Source organism: Thalassophryne amazonica, chromosome 8, assembly GCF_902500255.1.
Source record: "Thalassophryne amazonica chromosome 8, fThaAma1.1, whole genome shotgun sequence".
In the NCBI taxonomy this organism is placed as follows: Eukaryota; Metazoa; Chordata; class Actinopteri; order Batrachoidiformes; family Batrachoididae; genus Thalassophryne; species Thalassophryne amazonica.
In genome coordinates, this window is record NC_047110.1 from 1,699,576 (window position 1) to 1,718,159 (window position 18,584).

The 18,584-nt window shown below is 43.5% G+C and overlaps 1 protein-coding gene across 2 annotated transcripts in view; it reads right to left on the reverse strand.

Moving 5' to 3' along the window:
* Positions 1–18,584, reverse strand: part of tat (tyrosine aminotransferase) — a 110,277-nt gene that overhangs the window by 66,129 nt on the left and 25,564 nt on the right. For both annotated transcript variants that reach the window (XM_034175677.1, XM_034175678.1), the window contains 3 exons: positions 8,129–8,196; positions 7,821–7,979; positions 1,149–1,287 (listed from right to left, as the gene is read on the reverse strand). In XM_034175677.1, the coding sequence (XP_034031568.1) occupies positions 1,149–1,287; positions 7,821–7,979; positions 8,129–8,196 (366 nt within the window). The remainder of the gene's footprint in view (positions 1–1,148; positions 1,288–7,820; positions 7,980–8,128; positions 8,197–18,584) is intronic.

Sequence of the window (18,584 nt, forward strand, 5' to 3'; positions counted from 1 at the left end):
GTGTAATTATCCAGCCGTGTAGTTATCTAGCTGTGTAATTATCTAGCTGTGTAGTTATCTAGCCGTGTAATTATCTAGCTGTGTAATTATCTAGCCGTGTAATTATATAGCCGTGTAGTTATCTAGCTGTGTAATTATCTAGCCGTGTAATTATCTAGCTGTGTAATTATCTAGCTGTGTAATTATCCAGCCGTGTAATTATCTAGCCGTGTAGTTATCCAGCCGTGTAATTATCTAGCTGTGTAATTATCTAGCTGTGTAGTTATCTAGCCGTGTAATTATCTAGCTGTGTAATTATCTAGCTGTGTAATTATCTAGCCGTGTAGTTATCTAGCTGTGTAATTATCTAGCCGTGTAGTTATCTAGCCGTGTAATTATCTAGCCGTGTAATTATCTAGCCGTGTAGTTATCCAGCCGTGTAATTATCCAGCCGTGTAGTTATCCAGCCGTGTAATTATCTAGCCGTGTAGTTATCTAGCCGTGTAATTATATAGCCGTGTAATTATCTAGCCGTGTAATTATCTAGCTGTGTAATTATCCAGCCGTGTAATTATCCAGCCGTGTAGTTATCCAGCCGTGTAATTATCTAGCCGTGTAGTTATCTAGCCGTGTAATTATCTAGCCGTGTAATTATCTAGCCGTGTAGTTATCCAGCCGTGTAATTATCCAGCCGTGTAGTTATCCAGCCGTGTAATTATCTAGCCGTGTAGTTATCTAGCCGTGTAATTATATAGCCGTGTAATTATCTAGCCGTGTAATTATCTAGCTGTGTAATTATCCAGCCATGTAATTATCTAGCCGTGTAGTTATCCAGCCGTGTAATTATCTAGCTGTGTAATTATATAGCCGTGTAGTTATCTAGCCGTGTAATTATATAGCCGTGTAGTTATCTAGCTGTGTAATTATCTAGCTGTGTAATTATCCAGCCGTGTAATTATCTAGCCGTGTAGTTATCCAGCCGTGTAATTATCTAGCTGTGTAGTTATCCAGCCGTGTAATTATCTAGCTGTGTAGTTATCTAGCTGTGTAATTATCTAGCCGTGTAATTATCTAGCCATGTAGTTAACTAGCTGTGTAGTTGTGCCTGGTGAAGTTGTGTGAGGGCAACATAACCTGAGACACAACACAATGGTCAGAATGCCACTTACCACTGACGATCTTCTCCAGGTGTTCTTTGCTGTAGACTGATCCACAGGGATTGGAGGGATTGGTAACAATCAAACAGGAAGTTCTCTCATTGATCAAGCTCTCCAACATAAGTACATCAGCCTCCCATGATTTTTCTGGCTGCAAATACACAGTACACAAAAGGTGTCAGATGTTGCCATAAGGTGAGAGGTCAAAATTTGCTTCTTTTCTCACCTGTGGTCATGAACTTTGGGTAATGAGTGAAAGAGTAAGTTCTCAGTTACAAGCAGCAGGAATGAGATTCCTCTGTCTGGTATCTGAGCTTACACACCTGGACAAGGTGAGAAATTCAACTGTCCAGGAGGGACTTGGAGCAGTGGTTCCTACTGGTCTCCCTAGGGAGGTCTTGCAGGTGTAATGGAGGCCTGAAGGAGGCACTTCCCAACATCAAAAGATGCTCCAGCAACAGATGCTAGGACTCATGGGTTTTACCCTAGTGGTTGGAGTGCCTGCCTCCCATCCCGGAGACTGTGGGTTTGCACCCAGAGTGGGGCAGCACAATACGGGTTACACAGGCAGGACCAACCTGGAGGAGGCCCAGTTTCACCCCGGAGGGATTATATTTCCCAGCTGGCGTGGGAACACCTCAGGATCCCCCTGGAAGAGTTACAGGACTTGGATGATGATGGGGAACTGTAGGCTGGGCTCTGCTTCCACCATGACCCAGGTGGCAGAAAATGAATGCATGAATATGTTGCAGTTCTTGTTAAAATGTCCAACTTTAGTGCAGATATAAATATGTTCACAGCATGGTACATAAAACAGTTTTGGTCTCTATGGTTAGTTTCCTCCTCCATGACAACAGTACGGGGTAAATTTTTCTAAAGTCTTTGTTTCAGATGTTTTAAGACATAAAGTTCATCATAATTAGGGGCGTGGCTGCTTTGAGTGATAGTTGCAGAGTCGAGAGCCGCTCGCCAGCTGAGGTTTGCTAGCTCTTTGGAGGGCTTTGTCTTTCATTTTGAACAGTTTATGCTTAGTCGTGCTAATGGATAATCAATACGTTGGTGCTACTTTATTTGAATCAAGTGAATTTTTCACCTTTTTTAGTGTTGTATGCTAATGGTGTTAGCACCTTCTTGATCTATCGGTAGCTTGATCCTTGATTACTGAGGATGTAAGTATGTTATACACTTAATGCCCTCAGCCCAAAGCATCCCGTAATGAGAACCACCAGGCTGTCCCCCAAAATATGATTTAATAATCATCAAAGGTCTTGTCTCAGAGTGATGCTGAAAAACTAATTCATGCATTTATTTCCTCTAGGCTGGACTATTGTAATTTATTATTATCAGGTTGTCCTAAAAGTTCCCTGAAAAGCCTTCAGTTAATTCAAAATGCTGCAGCTAGAGTACTGACGGGGACTAGAAGGAGAGAGCATATCTCACCCATATTGGCCTCTCTTCATTGGCTTCCTGTTACTTCTAGAATAGAATTTAAAATTCTTCTTCTTACTTATAAGGTTTTGAATAATCAGGTCCCATCTTATCTTAGGGACCTCATAGTACCATATCACCCCAATAGAGCGCTTCGCTCTCAGACTGCAGGCTTACTTGTAGTTCCTAGGGTTTGTAAGAGTAGAATGGGAGGCAGAGCCTTCAGCTTTCAGGCTCCTCTCCTGTGGAACCAGCTCCCAATTCAGATCAGGGAGACAGACACCCTCTCTACTTTTAAGATTAGGCTTAAAACTTTCCTTTTTGCTAAAGCTTATAGTTAGGGCTGGATCAGGTGACCCTGAACCATCCCTTAGTTATGCTGCTATAGACGTAGACTGCTGGGGGGTTCCCATGATGCACTGTTTCTTTCTCTTTTTGCTCTGTATGCACCACTCCGCATTTAATCATTGGTGATCGATCTCTGCCCCCCTCCACAGCATGTCTTTTTCCTGGTTCTTTCCCTCAGCCCCAACCAGTCTCAGCAGAAGACTGCCCCTCCCTGAGCCTGGTTCTGCTGGAGGTTTCTTCCTGTTAAAAGGGAGTTTTTCCTTCCCACTGTAGCCAAGTGCTTGCTCACAGGGAGTCGTTTTGACTGTTGGGGTTTTTCTGTAGTTATTGTATGGCTTTTGCCTTACAATATAAAGCGCCTTGGGGCGACTGTTTGTTGTGATTTGGCGCTATATAAATAAAATTGATTTGATTTGATTTGATCAAACTGATGTCAGCCTGTTAGCTTCACTTGTCACTAACTCAAAGAGAGGGGGCGTGTTCAGACTCCAGGTCATCCACCTCTGTGTCCAAATGTGGGTTCATCGTGACATAGGGAAAGTAAGCGCTGCCAAAATGGTGACACTCAGAGCAACAAATGTTTGGCTTTATATCATCTCTTCCAGGTCTGTATTGAAAACTTGGGTATCATCACACAGAATTTCTCCAGGATATATTGTCATCATGGCACTGCCCCGGTGGCAAGGAAGACTGTCTCTTGATTGAGAGTAGGAGGACCAGATCACCTAAACTCGAACAACTGCATCTTAATTAAGATGAATAACACGTTACAAAAACACCTCCACGGTCCCCTGTGTTGTGTGGGCCGCCAGAAGAGGAGGTACTGCTGGCCCACCACCAGAGGGCGCCCTGCCTGAAGTGCGGGCTTCAGGCACGAGAGGGCGCTGCCGCCACGGACACAGCCGGGGTTGACAGCTGTCACTCATCAACTCATGACAGCTGTCACCCATCTCCACTTCATCAATCCACTCCATAAAAGCCGGACATCATCTCCACCTCGCTGCCGAGATATCATCTACCTGTGAAGGTAATATTCTCTGCTGTGTCTGAACCCTGACTTATAGTCTGAACTTCTTTGCAGCCGTTTTCCTGTGGGTGTTGCCTTATCTGTGGATTGCTGTTTTGGTGTGATCAGCGATGGCTTCGCTTCACACCCAAACCAGATAAGTGGTTAACAGGAGCTGCACGAGTGTGTGATTAGAGGTGGAGGTGACTTTCCACCTTCTGACTGTTTTTGTTACTGGGTGTGCACACACCCACATCTCACTGTTTGTGCTCCTCGCCAGCAGTACCAGATCCGACAGTCGGGGACGGTGATCACCTGGGAATTCGGGACTTGGCGGCTCCAGTATTCACCAGGTTCGGTGGCGGTGGAAATCGTGTGGTTCCGGCTCTTCTCAGAAGAGACGTCTTCTATCCTCGAGCCTGCCCACACGTCACCTTTGTGTATTGACTGCTATCAGATTCTGTGATTGTCTGTATATTCGTTGTGCACATTCACAACATTAAATTGTTACCTTTTGACTCATCTATTGACCGTTCATTTGCGCCCCCTGTTGTGGGTCTGTGTCACTACACTTTCCCCAACACCCTGCCTGCTTAAACCGAAGCCTTTTTCCAGAATTAAACCCCACATGTACATAACCATCATTATGTTATATGACTCTACACCACAACACAATTTTTGGCCAAATGATTGGTTCACACACAGGACACATTGACAAAACAATTACAGTTTACAATTACAACAATTACAATTACAGTCTGTTTAACACACTTTAGCCATCAGGTGGTATTGTGTGCACATGAAGCCTTGAAAAACAAACCCTTTTGTGAACCAATTTGCTGGAAAGCTTCAGTGCTTCATGAAGCTTCATCTCACCAGCACTAATCGATACCCCAACTCAGAGTAAAAACAGGTTGGCGTATGAAACAGTTTTATTTGCCAGAGCTGGGGATGGCGCAGAGGTCGGTACGTGGAAAAGAAATCCGTAACGAGCAGCAGTGTCTTATAAGTAGCAGGCAGTCTCAAAAATACACCACGGAAAAACAAGTTTGGTAACAAGAAGTCAAATGCAAAGAAACACCAGAAATATCAGTGAAAAGAAAGCAACAAAGGACAAACATTCAAGCAAAGCACAGGAGGAACACAGGGGTATAAATATACACTGAGGACAATCACACAAATGAGACACAGGTGAGTGTGAACATTAACTGACAACAGCTGGACAGAGATGCAGGAAAAAAGTTAATAAAACACACAAGGAAACCATTGCCGCTAAAATAAAACACCGCTAAAATAAAACAGGAAGAACTAACTAGAATAAATGCAGAAACACAACCATGATAAAATACAGGAATGAAATAGAATAAAATCAGACTACAAGAACTCAAGAACTAAACTGCAGATTATTTAAATACACACAAAAGACATACAAAAAAACCAGACAGCACACATGACATGAAAACCCAAAGATACCTCCAAATAACAACACTAGTAACAGTCATAAGAGGGAGATAGACGACAAGGTCAGACACAGACAGGGATTATGACAGAATGTTGTTGCATCCTGACAAACACAGTCCTGGCCAGGTCAGGCCTTCATCTGCCTTCACAGCTGTTGATTTAAAGCTGTCATCTCTGCCTGATCCACCATTGAGGAGTTCTTGTTTCACTAGAGGCCCATTAGCTGTCTTGTTTTCAGGGTTCCTGTTGGGCCTTCATGCTTACTGAAGTGGCCACAGGGCACACAAGGTTCCCACTGTATTTCACCCCAACAGGCAATCCTCTGCTTGATCCATTACCCAGGTGTTGGACTTTGACACCCCCAGGATGTATACAGTTTGTGGACCTAACAGAAATAGACTGTGCTCACCTGTTTTTCCAGGTCTGATGTCAGATAATATGAAGACTCAAACCCTGTGCCTGCCCACACCCCAGTTTTAGACCACCATACAGACATTAGTGCAAGTGGCCTTGTGGTTTAGAGCAGTGATTCTCAACCGGGGTGCCGCGGCACCCTAGGGTGCCGTGATCGATCGTCGGGGGTGCCGTGGGTATTTTTCATATTCGCGATTATTTTTCATATTCGCGATTACCGTGAATTATTTTATCCATAAAGCATAAAACGACTCAGAATCTGACGTCAAACGTGCTGCAGCCTCGCTCTCGTCTTAAGGCGGGACAATAACAAGGAGGCTGACGGCCGATTAAAACAGTGCCGTCTCCTTCAAAAGCCGTCTAAAATGCGGAGCTGTCGGTGTGTGTGTCTGTGCCTGTGTGCGCACGCGGAGTTAACAGGCTGCAGACTGTGAGGCAGGGGGTGGGTGAGGGAGGGGAGGGGGTGGGTCAGGGAGGGGAGGGGGTGGGTGAGGGAGGGCAGGGGGTGGGTGAGGGAGGGGAGGGGCTGGGTCAGGGAGGGGAGGGGGTGGGTGAGGGAGGGGAGGGGGTGGGTCAGGGAGGGGAGGGGGTGGGTGAGGGAGATTCCTGAATGCAGGCGCAGCGAGCGCGGAGCAGAGAGAGGATTTTAACCCGAGTAAACAAAACCAAAACTTGAAGCTGCCTTTACTTCTCTCTGAACTTTCTCTAAAGGTGTGATTCTGCCGTTACAGTCCTGTTCACACCATGTGTGCTTCGTATGCTGAATTTATGAGATCATGAGATGAAATAAATGGTCAAATATCTTTAAAAACATATTTAAAAAATGAGAATATATGAATGAACTGAGCCACAAAAAAAAACAATGTTCAGACGCACAGATCACAAAAAGCAGGTGAGAACTCTGAACTTTAACAGCTGTTATTTTCCAAAAGGTACGAGTATTTATTTGTTCAATCTTGAGCTTAATGCAGTGTTTAAGCACAAAACGTGACTGATGAGGAGAAACAATTTCAGAAATGCAACAGAAACAACCACAAATCAGAAAAAGTTGGGACTGTATGTAAAATGAAGATAAAAATAAAAATGTTGCACTATTCCCAGTTTCTCCACTCACAGAAGCCAAACGTTCTTCCAGAGTTGTGTAATTATACTACAATAGTAGAATATAAAGAAGGGGAAAAAAAGAAAAAAAGAAAGAAAATATATTCGTCAATCGCAATTATTTGTCTGACAATTAATCATCTCCAGAAATTCCTAATCGTGACAGCCCTACTTGAGATCAGAACGCAAAATGCTTGGGGATTTTCGAAATGCGGTGTTTTCTGTATCGATTTTCTATTGCGATAATTGGTTTTGCGCAAAACCAGAGGTAATAGCATTATAATATTATTTTGGTTGGTGGTGTGCTGCAGGATTTTGTAAATATAAAAAGGGTGCCGCGGCTCAAAAAAGGTTGAAAATCACTGGTTTAGAGGACGTGGGCACTAAAACCATAGCATCAGGGGGACACCGATAATAACCTCTTGGGGTGTTGTGTCTCACTTTGTCGTGGAAGATTGGCCCTGAACTGTAGATAGTTCCTCCTGACTTTTGGTGGGACTAACGGTATGGGAAGGTGCCGTCTTTAGGGTGTTTTGAGAGTGGCAGCATTGGAGTGTCTCAGCAGTACATCGTGGTCACACCCCCTCAGAAGCGTTGGGTTTGTGACATGCAGCCTTGCCATAAACATTTCAGTTTGTTACGTATTTATGTCGGCAGAACCTCCAAGCCATTATGTGCACCCTGTCCACCGTTTGAAGGGTTGATGGATGTTGACAGATATAATACAAACTATGACCAACAGAACTTTACATAAGAATCCTGGCGAACAAACGTTTGGCTTAAATGAACACATCTGTGTGTCAGCAAACCAAAAAAGGTTGACGTCTCCATTAGTAGGTATTTACAGCTGTCCCCCCATTTCTTGAGCTTTTGTTCTCCACTACCACCTGCTATTTTGGAGGATTTGAAATAAAAGTTATACTCACCAGTAGGTTGTAGAGTTTGACCTCGATGCCCATGGAGACAGCCAGAGTCTTGTACAAGGAGAAGCCTGGACACGGGACCAGAATGTTGTCCCCTGGGTTACACAGGACGCTTATCGCCAGGTCAATGGCCTGACTGCAGCCGCTGGTCAGAATCACGTCCTTGGGGAGGGGGTATGGGGTGACTTTACTTTTAGGATCAGAAAGACCAAAATGTGTTTCTGTAGGCTGACATTTAATGATTGACTTCGGCCAGGATTATGTCAACAGATGTTCTGAACATGAGAGCAAGATGAGAGAGAAAAGTGTACCTGTGGCTGCAGCGGGGCGTCAGCGCGGCTGTAGAACGTAGCTACCGCCTGTCTGCTGCTCTGGTAACCTGTCAACAGATGCAAAATCACAGATGGGAAGGAAGTGGACAAACAAAAGTTGGAACTGAAACAACTCACTACATTTCTCTATGAAGAAACTGCTGAAATCTACATTTCCTTCCTGTTAAAGGACACAGACAGGGGGCGCTAAAGGTCAGCATGCCTGGTGTAGCTCAGTGACATCACAGAACAAACCATACCAACGTTTGGCCAAAACTCCTCACACATCATCCAAGCAGGACTTCAGTCCCCCTTAAGGGGACTAAACACCACTTACAATCAGGTCTGGCTCTTTGCACAGGCCGCATAGGTGGTCGCCTAGGGCGCCACCTGCTGGAAGGGCGCTGCTGCAACCCCTAAAAAAAAAAACACACCCCTCGACATTAACGCTTCTCCAGTTGTCCAAGAATTGAAAAAAATATGATCAGACAACATAGATCCTTTATAAGTTTGCCAAATCTCACAAGTCCAAATTTTTCTTTCAAAAATGGTCAAATCATTTATTTTTTTATGCCGCTGAGTTTCGGCATTTTACCAACAGTACGTGCACATTGTGATTGCTGCCTGTGAAAAACAACTTCGTGTGTGAAGCTTTAAAAAAAAGCTGCATTGAATCTGCATCTTATTTAACGCAGGTAAGAAAGCACACTCTAAAAAATGAACCACTGACTCAACGACAAAAACTAATGTAACAATTTGCATAGATTTGTTTTAAAGTTATTTCATTTTAGTTATTTCAACTTAATAAGACAAGTCTTTTGGCATTAACTCAGTTGAAAGTTGAAATAACTAAGCTGAAATAAATTTAAAAAAAATCTATGCAAACTGTTACATCAATTTTACTCGTTGAAACAGCAGTTACTTTTTTAGAGTGCACTTATGAGCAGCTTATTTCCAGAAGGCCCCCAGAATGTGTCTCTCCTCCCCAGCACACCTGTTCAATCAATCAATCAATCAATCAATCAATCAATCAATCAATCAATCAATCAATCAATCAATCAATCAATCAATCAATCAATCAATCAATTTTATTTATATAGCGCCAATTAACTTAATTAACTGAAGGCTTTTCAGGGAACTTTTAGGACAACCTGATAATAATGAATTACAATAGTCCAGCCTAGAGGAAATCTAGGTGCCAGGTGGGAGCTTTGAACCCGGATCATGTCCAATGTGTAAACCATTACGCCACCACCTCCCTAATAAAGCTGCTGCACTGTAAAAAATGATCACGGTGATTCAGCTTAAAAGTTTAAGTTCAATTGCTGCCTTAAAAACACAAGTTAACTCAACATCAAGAAAAGCTTTTATTCAACTGAGGAAGGTACCTTATACAAGTTGGCAACTTATAACTTTTCTAAGTTAGATGTACAGTAGTGTTCAGAATAATAGTAGTGCTATGTGACCAAAAAGATTAATCCAGGTTTTGAGTATATTTCTTATTGTTACATGGAAACAAGGTACCAGTAGATTCAGTAGATTCACACTCTTAAGGCTATGAAATTGGACTATTAGTAAAAAAAAGTAGAAAAGGGGGTGTTCAGAATAATAGTAGTGTGGCATTCAGTCAGTGAGTTTGTCAATTTTGTGGAACAAACAGGTGTGAATCAGGTGTCCCCTATTTACGGATGAAGCCAGCACCTGTTGAACATGCTTTTCTCTTTGAAAGCCTGAGGAAAATGGGACGTTCAAGACATTGTTCAGAAGAACAGCATAGTTTGATTAAAAAGTTGATTGGAGAGGGGAAAACTTATACACAGGTGCAAAAAATTATAGGCTGTTCATCTACAATGATCTCCAATGCTTTAAAATGGACAAAAAACCAGAGACGCATGGAAGAAAATGGAAAACAACCATCAAAATGGATAGAAGAATAACCAGAATGGCAAAGGCTCACCCACTGATCAGCTCCAGGATGATCAAAGACAGTCTGGAGTTACTTGTAAGTGCTGTGACAGAAGACGCCTGTGTGAAGCTAATTTATTTGCTAGAATCCCCCGCAAAGTCCCTCTGTTAAATAAAAGACGTGCAGAAGAGGTTACAATTTGCCAAAGAACACATCAACTGGCCTAAAGAGAAATGGAAGAATATTTTGTGGACTGATGAGAGTAAAACTGTTCTTTCTGGGTCCAAGGGCCACAGACAGTTTGTGAGACAACCCCCAAACTCTGAATTCAAGCCACAGTTCACAGTGAAGACAGTGAAGCATGGTGGTGCAAGCATCATGATATGGGCATGTTTCTCCTACTATGGTGTTGGGCCTATATATCACATACCAGGTATCATGGATCAGTTTGGATATGTCAAAATACTTGAAGAGGTCATGTTGCCTTATGCTGAAGAGGACATGCCCTTGAAATGGGTGTTTCAACAAGACAATGAACCCAAGCACACTAGTAAACCAGCAAAATCTTGGTTCCAAACCAACAAAATTAATGCCTTGTAGACGTGAAGAAATCATGAAAAACTGTGGTTATACAACTAAATACTAGTTTAGTGATTCACAGGATTGCTAAAAAGCAGTTTGAACATAACAGTTTTGAGTTTGTGGTGTCAACAGCAGATGCTACTATTATTGTGAACATCCCCTTTTCTACTTTATTTTTACTAATAGCCTAATTTCATAGCCTTAAGAGTGTGCATATCATGAATGCTTGGTCTTGTTGGATTTGTGAGAATCTACTGAATCTACTGGTACCTTGTTTCCCATGTAACAATAAGAAATATACTCAAAACCTGGATTAATCTTTTTAGTCACATAGCACTACTATTATTCTGAACACTACTGTACGTATATATAATAACGTAGCTGTGACGCAGTAAGCGGTGCCTCTGCACTGGGGTCTTAACTTTACTCAACACTAAGACATCAGGTATTCTGTCTTGTCAGTGGATATCTAGGATTAGACGTAGATGTGTAACTGGGTTCTGGTGAGTTTCTTTATGTGCCTTCAGTAGAGGATCATGCACGCTGTAGAGCCGAGAAGTGCGGGCAGGACGGCTGCATTGTAAACCTCAACCTTGGTTGACCTCATGTCTTGACCACAGTCTCTTGTGCAGGGAGCCAAAACTTTTGGTGGCAGCTTGAATTCGCCACTCTACTTCCAGAAGAGATGAGTTGGTGGATGTGATTGCACCACCAAGATTGATGAAGTTCTCAGTTTTAATGTGTGTTGATCCATTCATCAGAACATCAGGGCAGGGTAGTAAGTTTTCTGGAGGTGTTTGAGTTCAGTCTTGGTCACATTGAACTTGAGACCAAACAAAGCAGAGGTAATTGCAAAACAATCAACAACTTCTTGGATGTCTTCAGCATTTGTTGACACCAGGGCAGAATCATCAGCATAGAGGAGCTCTCTCACATATATTTCTTCTCTTATATCAGTTGCCAATTTATAATTTGAAATGGCATAAACAAAGTAAAATGTGTTCCAATACTTTTTTTAAATATACATTTAAAAAATGCTTAAAGCAGCAGGGGGTAAAAGGATGTAATGGGGGGGGAGTCTGGGGACCTTTAGTCATGATAATGCTCCCCAGAAGTATTTAATGAAAATAAAGTCCAAAGGACCTAAATGAGATGGTGAGGACTTTCCAGGCATGTGAGACGCAAAAAAACAAAAAAAAACAAAACCTTAAAGTGGCAGGGAGTTAAGAAGGCTGTAATTAGGGGGTCTTGGGGTGGGGAGCAAAGCTCCCCAGAAGCAAAAGGTTTCTAGCCATGCTAATGAGCCTTAGAAGCATTTACCCCCCAAAAAACTGAAGGACCAAAATGACATGGTGAGATGCTGAAGAGCTTCACTCGTTCATCCATCCATCCATCCATTTTCTTCTGCTTTATCCGGAGTCGGGTCGCGGGGGCAGCAGCTCAAGCAAAGCTGCCCAGACCTCCCTATCCACACACACCTCCCCCAGCTCCTCCAGGGGAACCCCAAGGCGTTCCCAAGCCAGCCGAGAGATGTAGTCCCTCCAGTGTGTCCTGGGTCTTCCCCGGGGCCTCCTCCCAATGGGACGTGCCTGGAACACTTCTCCAGCGAGGCGTCCAGGGGGCATCCGGAAAAGATGCCCGAGCCACCTCACCTGACTCCTTTCGATGTGGAGGAGCAGCGGCTCGACTCCGAGCTCCTCCCGAGCTCCTCACCCTATCTCTAAGGGAGCGCCCAGCCACCCTGCGGAGGAAACTCATCTCGGCCGCTTGTACTCGCGATCTCGTTCTTTCAGTCATGAGCCAAATCTCATGACCATAGGTGAGGATCGGAACGTAGATCGATCAGTAAATCAAGAGCTTTGCCCCTCTACTCAGCTCTCTCTTCACCACGACGGTCCAATACAGCGACCGCATCACTGCAGATGCTATACCGATCCGTCTATCGATCTCACGCTCCATCCGTCCCTCACTCATGAACAAGACCCTGAGATACTTAAACTCCTCCACTTGAGGAAAGGACACTCCAAACCGTGACTTAAATCCTCCAAACCGTGACTATCCAGGGTTGGGACCAGGAAGCAGAGTTGTAGTCTTACACACCTCTCTGCAGCGTCTCTCCCCCGCCATCCCCTCATTACCCCATCCCCGTAGAGACGGTGCCTGCTCCCAGACCACCAATAACCAGTAAAAATCTAATTAAGCATAAAAATTCAAAAAGAAAAAATAATATAGCACCTTCAACTGCACCACAGACTAAAACAGTTAAATGTGGTCTATTAAACATTAGGTCTCTCTCTTCTAAGTCCCTGTTGGTAAATGATATAATAATTGATCAACATATTGATTTATTCTGCCTAACAGAAACCTGGTTACAGCAGGATGAATATGTTAGTTTAAATGAGTCAACACCCCCGAGTCACACTAACTGCTAGAATGCTCGTAGTACGGGCCGAGGTGGAGGATTAGCAGCAATCTTCCATTCCAGCTTATTAATTAATCAAAAACCCAGACGGAGCTTTAATTCATTTGAAAGCTTGACTCTTAGTCTTGTCCATCCAAATTGGAAGTCCCAAAAACCAGTTTTATTTGTTATCTATCGTCCTCCTGGTCGTTACTGTGAGTTTCTCTGTGAATTTTCAGACCTTTTGTCTGACTTAGTGCTTAGCTCAGATAAGATAATTATAGTGGGCGATTTTAACATCCACACAGATGCTGAGAATGACAGCCTCAACACTGCATTTAATCTATTATTAGACTCAATTGGCTTTGCTCAAAATGTAAATGAGTCCACCCACCACTTTAATCATATCTTAGATCTTGTTCTGACTTATGGTATGGAAATTGAAGACTTAACAGTATTCCCTGAAAACTCCCTTCTGTCTGATCATTTCTTAATAACATTTACATTTACTCTGATGGACTACCCAGCAGTGGGGAATAAGTTTCATTACACTAGAAGTCTTTCAGAAAGCCCTGTAACTAGGTTTAAGGATATGATTCCTTCTTTATGTTCTCTAATGCCATATACCAACACAGTGCAGAGTAGCTACCTAAACTCTGTAAGTGAGATAGAGTATCTCGTCAATAGTTTTACATCCTCATTGAAGACAACTTTGGATGCTGTAGCTCCTCTGAAAAAGAGAGCTTTAAATCAGAAGTGCCTGACTCCGTGGTATAACTCACAAACTTGCAGCTTAAAGCAGATAACCCATAAGTTGGAGAGGAAATGGCGTCTCACTAATTTAGAAGATCTTCACTTAGCCTGGAAAAAGAGTCTGTTGCTCTATAAAAAAGCCCTCTGTAAAGCTAGGACATCTTACTACTCATCACTAATTGAAGAAAATAAGAACAACCCCAGGTTTCTTTTCAGCACTGTAGCCAGGCTGACAAAGAGTCAGAGCTCTATTGAGCCGAGTATTCCTTTAACTTTAACTAGTAATGACTTCATGACTTACTTTGCTAATAAAATTTTAACTATTAGAGAAAAAATTACTCATAACCATCCCAAAGACGTATCGTTATCTTTGGCTGCTTTCAGTGATGCCTGTATTTGGTTAGACTCTTTCTCTCATTGTTCTGTCTGAGTTATTTTCATTAGTTACTTCATCCAAACCATCAACATGTCTATTAGACCCCATTCCTACCAGGCTGCTCAAGGAAGCCCTACCATTACTTAATGCTTCGATCTTAAATATGATCAATCTATCTTTATTAGTTGGCTATGTACCGCAGGCTTTTAAGGTGGCAGTAATTAAACCATTACTTAAAAAGCCATCACTTGACCCAGCTATCTTAACTAATTATAGGCCAATCTCCAACCTTCCTTTTCTCTCAAAAATTCTTGAAAGGGTAGTTGTAAAACAGCTAACTGATCATCTGCAGAGGAATGGTCTATTTGAAGAGTTTCAGTCAGGTTTTAGAATTCATCATAGTACAGAAACAGCATTAGTGAAGGATACAAATGATCTTCTTATGGCCTCAGACAGTGGACTCATCTCTGTGCTTGTTCTGTTAGACCTCAGTGCTGCTTTTGATACTGTTGACCATAAAATTTTATTACAGAGATTAGAGCATGCCATAGGTATTAAAGGCACTGCGCTGCGGTGGTTTGAATCATATTTATCTAATAGATTACAATTTGTTCATGTAAATGGGGAATCTTCTTCACAGACTAAAGTTAATTATGGAGTTCCACAAGGTTCTGTGCTAGGACCAATTTTATTCACTTTATACATGCTTCCCTTAGGCAGTATTATTAGACGGCATTGCTTAAATTTTCATTGTTACGCAAATGATACCCAGCTTTATCTATCCATGAAGCCAGAGGACACACACTAATTAGCTAAACTGCAGGATTGTCTTACAGACATAAAGACATGGATGACCTCTAATTTCCTGCTTTTAAACTCAGATAAAACTGAAGTTATTGTACTTGGCCCCACAAATCTTAGAAACATGGTGTCTAACCAGATCCTTACTCTGGATGGCATTACCCTGACCTCTAGTAATACTGTGAGAAATCTTGGAGTCATTTTTGATCAGGATATGTCATTCAATGCGCATATTAAACAAATATGTAGGACTGCTTTTTTGCATTTACGCAATATCTCTAAAATTAGAAAGGTCTTGTCTCAGAGTGATGCTGAAAAACTAATTCATGCATTTATTTCCTCATGATGCACTGAGTGTTTCTTTGTCTTTTTGCTCTGTATGCACCACTCTGCATTTAATCATTAGTGATTGATCTCTGCTCCCCTCCACAGCATGTCTTTTTCTTGGTTCTCTCCCTCAGCCCCAACCAGTCCCAGCAGAAGACTGCCCCTCCCTGAGCCTGGTTCTGCTGGAGGTTTCTTCCTGTTAAAAGGGAGATTTCCTTCCCACTGTCGCCAAGTGCTTGCTCACAGGGGGTCGTTTTGACCGTTGGGGTTTTTAACGTAATTATTGTATGGCCTTGCCTTACAATATAAAGCGCCTTGGGGCAACTGTTTGTTGTGATTTGGCGCTATATAAATAAAACTGATGATGATGATGATGATGGTGGAGAGCTGCCCCCGCCTCCTGAGGCGTCGGACGGTTTGCCAGAATCTCTTCAAGATAGTCCTCCTCCATGGCCTCCCCGAACTCCTCCCAGACCCAAGTTTTTGTCTCTGCGACCGCACAGGCTGCAGCACGCTTGGCCTGCCGGTACCTGTCAGCTGCCTCTGGGGTCCCACCTACCAACAAACATAAGTAGGACTCCTTCTTCAGCTTGACAGCATCCCTTACCTCCGGTGTCCACCACTGGGTTCGGGGATTGCCACCACGACAGGCACCAGAGACCTTGTGACCACAGCTACGAGTGGCCGCATCGACAAAGGTGGTGGAGAACATGGTCCATTCGGACTCCATATGTCCAACCTCCCCCGGGATCTGAGAGAAGCTCTCCCGGAGGTGGGAGTTGAAGATCTTGTTGACAGAGGGTTCCGCCAGTCGTTCCCAGCAGACCCTCACGATACGTTTGGGCCTGCCAGGTCTGACCGGCTTCCTCCCCTCCCAGCGGATCCAACTCAGCACCAGGTGGTGATCGGTTGACAGCTCTGCCCCTCACTTCACTCGAGTGTCTGAGACACGTGGTCGAAGGTCAGATGATACGACTACAAAGTCGATCATCGACCTCCGGCTCAGGGTGTCCTGGTGCCACGTGCACTTATGGACACCCTTATGCTCGAACATGGTGTTCGTGATGGACAAACTGTGACTAGCACAGAAGTCCAACAACTGAACACCACTCGGGTTCAGATCGGGGAGGCCGTGCTTCCCGATCACCCTCCTCCAGGTCTCGCTGTCGCCGCCCACATGGGCTTTGAAATCCCCCAGAACAATGGAGTCCCCAGTCGGAGCGCTATCTAGTACCCCTCCCAGGGACTCCAGGAACGTTGGGTACTCTGCACTGCCTCTCAGCCCATAGGCCGAGACAACGGTGAGAAACCTGTCCCCAACCCGAAGGCATAGGGACGCGACCCTCTCGTTCACCAGAGTGAACTCCAACACATGGCGACTGAGTTGGGGAGCAATAAGCAATGCGACCCCAGCTCTCCGCCTCTTCCTGTGGGCAACGCCAGAAAAATGAAGCGTCCAGCTCCTCTCCAGGATTTGGGTACCAGAGCCCAAGCTGTGCATGGAGGTGAGCCCGACTATCTCTAGTCGGTATCTCTCAACCTCCCGCACAAGCTCAAGCTCCTTCCCCCCCATCGAGGTGACATTCCATGTCCCAACAGCCAGGGGCTGTGAGCATGGACCGGGCCACCCGCCCTCGACCGCCACCCAATCCTCTCTGCACCCGATCCCCATGGCCTCCTCTGCAGGTGGTGAACCCACAGGAGGGCTCACGCGTTCATCTCCGCGACGTATACAGATTAATAATAATTTTATTTGTCGTATTTAAGAATAATGTAATCTTGCCTAAAACCCAGGAGCTTCATACACTAAATCCTGTAAGTATGTAGTGTATTATTTTAAAAATGTCTTTATAAATTAAAGACACATATACACAGAGGGAAATCCTACTCAAAGAGATTTCATGTGACATCACTATTCACAGCTGAGCGGCAATCTGCCAACACAAGCTCCTGCACTGCTGTTATGAGGCAGACAGATAGACAGTTAAGGGAGCCTGGATTTGGATCAGATTTTACATAATAGATAACAGATAACATTCTGATTGGTGGTGACATTCATATAAATAAACCTTCTGACCCTCTCTGTAAATCATTTATAGACATTATGGATCTATTAGGATTCCAGCAATGCATTCAGGGTTTGACACACATTAGTGGAAATACCCTGGATTTGGTCCTTGTTCACGATATCACTGTGACAAATATTGACATCATGCCTCTTGTGTCAGTGGTCTCTGATCACTCATTAAGTTTACAGTTTCGCTGCTGTGTTTAGTGGAACAACAACCTTATTTATCATTGCAGTGACACATCAACTCTTAACCTACATCTGAACTTGGAGCCAGACTGCCTGATATCTTAGCATCCCTTTCAGAAAATGACCATTCAGTAAACAGACTTGTGGCCATTTTAAACTCAGCGCTCACAACTACAGAGGACATGGTTGCACCACCTTTATTAAAACCACACCCCCAAAACACAGTCACCTTGGTTCAGTGATTACTTACGTAGCCTCAAGCATAAGGCTGGAGGTCAAGAACGAAAATGGCGTAGTTCAAAACTAGAAGTATTCCACCTCGCGTGGTATGATGCTATCTTAGATTATAATCATGCACTACTGGCTACAAAGTGGACTTATTACTATGATTTGATCAACAAAAAAAGCAAAAGTTCCTGTTCAACACGGTGGCAACACTTATTCCTTTTACAACCCAAGGTTTTTTAGATTACTTTGAAAAGAGTAGGTTAAACATATCCCAGTATGCCTTAACCCAGCCACTACACCCTGCTATTGAGGTGGGCACCATTACTGAGGTATTACCTAGATTTACAGAATTTGATAGTATCTCACTAGGCATGCTGACAAAATTCGTAATGGCTACAAAAAGCACAACCTGTTTATTTGATCCTATACCAACAAAACTGTTTAAGGACCTGTGGCCCACTCTTGGGCTGACTGTGCTGGATTAATCTGTCATTAAACTCGGGATCTGTTCCTAAATGTTTCAAATGTGCATTGATTAAACCATTACTTAAGAAATCTAATCTTGACCCTAGTGTATTGAAAAATTATATCATATACGTACATAATTATAGGCTGACACATAACCAGTTATTCTCATTGTGTCCTGTACAACAACACTACCTCTAACCTTGGTGACATGAAATATGGAGTTCAACAGGGGTCTGTCTTAGGCCCCCTGCTTTTCTCCCTTTATATAGCACCCCTTGGGCACAAATTGTGGCATTTTGAGATTACCTTTCACTGCTATGCTGATGATAGTCAGCTGTACATGATGATAACTGCTGG